The 6,248-nt window shown below is 40.7% G+C and overlaps 1 protein-coding gene across 1 annotated transcript; it reads right to left on the minus strand.

The window, feature by feature from the left end:
• Nucleotides 1-4,122: 4,122 nt before the first annotated feature.
• Nucleotides 4,123-5,769, minus strand: NPBWR2 (neuropeptides B and W receptor 2). The gene has a single exon (XM_063425673.1). It carries the CDS (start codon nt 5,626-5,628, stop codon nt 4,627-4,629), a length of 1,002 nt encoding a protein of 333 aa, XP_063281743.1. The 5' UTR covers nt 5,629-5,769; the 3' UTR covers nt 4,123-4,626.
• Between the last annotated feature and the right edge of the window lie 479 nt (nt 5,770-6,248).

Raw genomic sequence — 6,248 nt, forward strand, 5'->3', positions numbered from 1 at the left:
TAACTACATTTAAGACATCCCAAATAGCAAAAATGCATTTCAGGGAGGTGGCTTCCCCATATATTGCACCAACTCCCCCCATGTGCGTGTGCACCCCACCACACACAGGCACACATGGCCCGCAAACATGTATGAAAACCTTGACACACATTGATACACATACACTCTGATACACACACTGTCACCTACACATACACACAGAGATACACACTGACACATACATACACACACTCACTCAGATACACAATGACATAGAGATAAACACATGGACATAAAGATACAAACTCTGACATACAGATACGCATACTGGCACATACACTCAGATACACCCACTGTCACTCAGATACACACACTGACACATACACTCAGATAAACGCAATTTGATACACACACTCAGATACACACACTGACACTCAGAAACACACTGACACATACACTCAGATAAACACAATCTGATACACACACTCAGACACACACACTGACACTCAGAAACACACACTGACACATACACTCAGATTAACACAATCTGACACACACACTCAAATACACACACTGGCACACAAACACAATCTGACAGACACACTTGGATAAACACTGACACACATACTTTATACATTTGCAGCCACCCTCCTGTTAGTTTACTTTTGGGTCCTGGCTGAGGCTGATGGGAGTGAGCATGCAGTATCAACTCACTCCAGCCTCTCCTCTGCTTCCATGCAGCTGTGTGCTCCAGTCTCTTCCTCCCCCAGTTCCTCCCCAGCAGAGCTCTTTTAGGCAGAGAGGAAGTGACAGTCTGTCATCACTTCCTTTATATCTGTTCATAAAACAGGGGGCCAATGCAGCTCTTAAAAGGGGCGGCACCCCAGCTGGCCCCTGGGGACACACAAATCATGTTTAATATGCTGGTAATCAACACACACATTGTATGTCAGCTTGTTTGTGGGATTTCTGGGATATTACACGTGATATGCTGGTGTCAGAGTGCCCATGGAGCTACTGAGAGACTTGGGATGTCTATTTTTAATTGTGTACCGCTGATGTAACTAGCCGCGGGCACACAATTAAAAATATTCCTTTAAGCGCTGTGTTTTAAACTACATGACTGCACATTCACACTCCTACCACCATCACCACTTCAAAAAGCAGAAATGGTAACAGACGTTAGAGTGACCCTTTAACGCTAAAAAGGGATCACACGGCGTATCCTGATGCACTGTAGAAGGTTTGGAATTTGCCCAAGATACATGGCACCAGCAGAGGTGGCATGGGGAGTCTTTAAACTATAACAAAGACATAAATACACACCAAATAAATAGCTTTATTATTTATCAGTACAAATGAAACACAATGCAGGCGGACAAACACGTATACTCTGCAGAGGTGACGCCATCGCTCCACGCATTAACTCTTTCAGTGCCAGAGAAAGACATGGCAGTATTGTCAGGCTTTCACGGGGTTAACTAGTGAGACTCAAAGAGCTGAATGATTAACACTCGGGATATTCACAAATTTGGGAATTGTTGGGAATTGTTAATGAAAATGTACATTTTATGCCAAATTATTTATATATAAATAGAAATTATCTAATTCATCTACTTTTACAGGGGTATTCACTAAGGTAAGAATTCAAAGTGAGGTTTCAGACCAGATCAGTCAAACTGAGAGCAGAGCTCACCTAGAGACCATTTTTCCATTTCGGCTATTTTCAATTTTACATTTAAAATTCACTCTGAATTCTCATCAACCCTGTTACAGTCTCTGACATTCATTGAATAGCCCGTATAAATGGCGCAAATCCTATATCCACGTATTGCTGGCTTACTCATTAAATCCGGGTATTTTATGCTTCATTTTAGTTCAAAATACTCAAATTTGAAAAATATAAACCCATGTTTTCGATTTGGCTACTTTTGCATAAAAAAAAACCACAACCTATTAATTCCCTCGTGAATTCCCCCAAATCTCTGGTGTAGTAAAAAACCCCATTAGTATCCAGTAATGTGACAGAAAACGACCATCAAATATCATCGTGAATATTGCAGAATTACAAACCAAGCCACTTCATTTAGGCTAAAACAGCAAAACTGTGAGTATAGCAGAATTGTGTGTTTTTTTTTAAATGAGCTGTTTTGATCTCACAGCTGAGTGAGAATTGCCAGTTATTCAATGTGAATTCAATGTAAGCTGTTCGGCTACATTCCCCACCAATGTCACTTTGGTAAATATTGCAGTTCTGTTTCCAGTTCACCACCATTCACGGTTTAGTGAATAAATCACAGGGTGAGTTTCCTACCTGCAGAAAGTAAATCCCATGACAATAAGCCAACACACATGATATTGACCGTGGTTCCCAGCGATAATCCTTAACACATTGCAACAACTATCACAGCCAGTCACAGTATCCTATTGTAACTTCCCAGTGCGTACAGCAGGGGGCACTAGCACAGCTTTCTGAGCGCTGTATAGAAAACGTGGGAGTTATTCACTAAACACCGAATGGCAGTGAATTAAAGAAACGAAAATAGTTCAAAGTGGCTGATCTGGAAAAAATCCCCTGCTCAGCTTTAGCCTGCGTTTCCCAGTCCAGTTTCTTATTCAGGACAGTTCGGTGATTGGTGAATGATAGACTCTTTTTGCTAGTCACTGTATTGATGTTTAGGGAGTAACGATAAATCGTGTGACCTTTAACTACACACAAACTAAAACCAGTGATCACAAACGCCAGCACGCTCTACGTGGAGGCGATATAAACTGGACACATTGGGGAATGCTGCACACAGGCACATTGAGGGTTAAACAATAGATGTTATGTCACAGTGAGGCGATAAATAGTGACATGTGAAGTCAGCATTGAGGGGCAGGAATTGGGGAATTGTAATTTCAGCAGTGGGGCATTAAGGGGCAAAAGGCTTCACATTATGATGTCACAGTGAACCTTTAAAGGGCAACTTGTTACATGTTCTGATGTCAGCAGGGAGGAGTTATGATGTCAGCAGTGATGAATTACATGACAGTATGTTATAATCTTACAGTTAGGTGCACAAATTGTCAGGTCACCAGTGAGACGTTAAAGGGAAAATATTACACATTATAATGTCACAGTGATGCCATAAAGGGCGGAGTTATGATGTCAGCAATGAAGAATTACATGAAAGCATATTATATTCTGATGTCACAGATGCAGCAATTCTCAGCAGTGGGATGTTAAAGGGTAAAATGTTACATATTATGATGTCACAGTGAACCTTTAAAGGGCAACATGTAATGATGTCAGCAGGGAGGAGTGATGTCAGCAATGAGGAATTACATGAAAGCATATTATATTCTGATGTCACAGGTGCAGCAATTCTCAGCAGCGGGATGTTAAAGGGAAAAATGTTACACATTATGATGTCACAGTGAACCTTTAAAGGGCAACATGTAATGATGTCAGCAGGGAGGAGTGATGTCAGCAATGAGGAATTACATGAAAGCATATTATATTCTGATGTCACAGGTGCAGCAATTCTCAGCAGCGGGATGTTAAAGGGTAAAATTTTACATATTATGATGTCACAGTGAACCTTTAAAGGGCAACATGTAATGATGTCAGCAGGGAGGAGTGATGTCAGCAATGAGGAATTACATGAAAGCATATTATATTCTGATGTCACAGGTGCAGCAATTCTCAGCAGTGGGATGTTAAAGGGAAAAATGTTACACATTATGATGACATAAAGGGCAACATATTATGCTACATGGTATGATGTTAGCAGGGAGCAGTTATGATGTCAGCAGTGAAGAATTGCGTGATAGTATATTATTTGTTATGATGTCACAGCAAGGTGTTAAGTTAAAGAGTATTGCATGTTATGACATTAGTGCAAGCTGAATAGCAGGTTGCATATTGTGATGCCAGCAGGAATGAGTTACAAAATCAGCAATAAGGAGTTGCATGACATCATATTATATGTTATGATGTCACAGTGAGCAGTTGAGATGTTAAATGACAATATGTTTTGTAATGTTATGATGTCACAATAAGGATTTTTATGGTAGAATGTTATGATGTCACAGTCAGGTGTTATGATGTCGCCAGCGATTAGTTATTAGTTGACTTGTACACGATAAATGCCAGTCTGGTCTGAAGCAGAAATAACAGTAATCAATTTGCTGATTTTATCAGTTAGATAAAAACGATATTACATGGATATAAAACCTGCTGTTACGGATTACAGCTCGGAACAATGTGTTTTAGGAGCTCCTGATAAAAACTCGAATGTCGCACTTGTGTCAGGATAGTGTGTAACATCGTCTCAATGAGAATCTCTCATCTGGATTAAAACCACTATATATTATAATGATCTTTGTATTAAAATCGCTGCTATTCAAATCATCGTGACCTTTTACTGACTAGCACTTCCAAAAAGCCTTAAAACATCAATGAGCTGCTTTACAGAATAACAAAAGTTTACTTTGACTCAGAATGATGGCTGCAAGTCATTGTACACGATTATGTGATTCTAGCTGCAAATCCTCAGTACAGCAAACAATGATGTTCTTGTTACGATCATTCAAACCATGTTTTCCTGCTTCACGGCTCTCGGCCGGTGAGTCTGGTGGTTGGAGATCTAAAACCCACACACTTCAAGCTGCCCTGCACTCCAACAGTTTTCGGAAGCTCTTCCTGAAATTATCATCTAGAAAAGCATAAAGGAATGGGTTGAGACAAGAGTTGGCATAGCTCAAACTGGTGATGAAGTATGAGATGCCAATGACCAACGATGTCTCCTGTAGGTCAGTGGTCAGAGATACAATTGTGGCCAAATGAAAAGGAGTCCAACAGAAAAGGCAAACTGCCAGGACCACGAAGACCATGATTGTTACTCTCTTCTTGGCTTTGTCCAATGCTTTGGCGTTGGAATTCAACCTCATGTGTCTGAGCTTGTATAACATGACCATGTACAAAATACAAATTGTAGATACTGGTATGGCAAATCCCAGCATCAGCGTGTAGATACGACTGGCCTTGAACCATGTTCTTTCTGGTTTCGGGAAATTCAATCCACAGCTTTTAAACTCCATATTATCCATGTAAACTCCGGCAAATACAGTGAAAGGTAACACAATGATGATCACCAGGCACCAGACCAAGAGACTAACGATTTTGGCCACTTTATAGGTGCGATGGGGCAATCTTTTGGATCTCACGGTAGCCAGAACCACCAGATAACGGTCAATACTCATAACCGTCAAGAAAAAAATGCTGGAAAAGATGTTGTAGAGATCAATGGACAAAATGATCTTGCACAGGACAACGCCGAACGGCCAGTAATGTAGCAGAATCTCAGCAATGTTAATGGGGAGGACAAGCGTGAAGAGGTCATCTGCTATTGCCAGGTTCAGGATGAAGAGGTTGGTGACAGTCTTCATCTTGGGAGCTTTGAGAATGACATAAATCACTGCCGTGTTCCCCGTCAGGCCCACCACACAGATCACAGAGTAGATGACAGGAAGAATGATGTAGAAGTCAGAGGACAACTCATTGCTAGCTACATGTATCGAGGCGTTATGGGAACAGATGCCCCTGGTGTAATCACAGGAAGCGTTGGACGTGTCAGAGTCTCTCAGCCATGACACGTTCTCCATGGTGCTTTGGTTCAGTTCCTAAATGGGGAAAGATAGAGGATCAACTCGAAAAATCCAGTTCTGTACTCTAAGCATGTTCCAATAGCTCCCTGATTTGACCAGAAGATACCAATACCAATTAATGCCAAATACTTCCTTCAAGCTGTGCCATCAGGTCACCGAGAACCTCAACTTAATACCACTGGAAAATTGTATTGGTCAAGCTCCTTGATGCCCAAATTAATTGTCACTCTGGCAAGAAAAATATGAAAGAAACATGTGAATGGGGATAATCAAATAACCCTAATAAATCATGTATCAGCCATTGCAAGAAAAGAACTTTAAGACCTGCGTCAACTTCTCACGTACCTTCAATAGTCTCTATATTTAATATAGCATGTCTTGTACTAATGCTTAGAATTACTCAATGTATTGCTTTCAACGTGAATCATTTCACCCTAAGGTCTGAGTACACATCCCATATATAAGGTCATGCAATGGAAAACAAACCTCTAAATAAACCTTTAAAGGCTTAATTAAGGTGAAATAGAGTGTGCGGGGATTCTCATCTGTTGCTATTCCCCTGGGTACTTGTGATATTTTCTTTCTCCCGTCCCAAAACATAAAATAATGACTTTGAA

This window comes from Pelobates fuscus, chromosome 6, assembly GCF_036172605.1.
Source record: "Pelobates fuscus isolate aPelFus1 chromosome 6, aPelFus1.pri, whole genome shotgun sequence".
In the NCBI taxonomy this organism is placed as follows: Eukaryota; Metazoa; Chordata; class Amphibia; order Anura; family Pelobatidae; genus Pelobates; species Pelobates fuscus.

Coding starts and splice junctions, on each gene's coding strand:
- NPBWR2 (XM_063425673.1), bottom strand. CDS start 5,628: ATGGAGAACGTGTCATGGCTGAGAGACTCTGACACGTCCAACGCTTCC.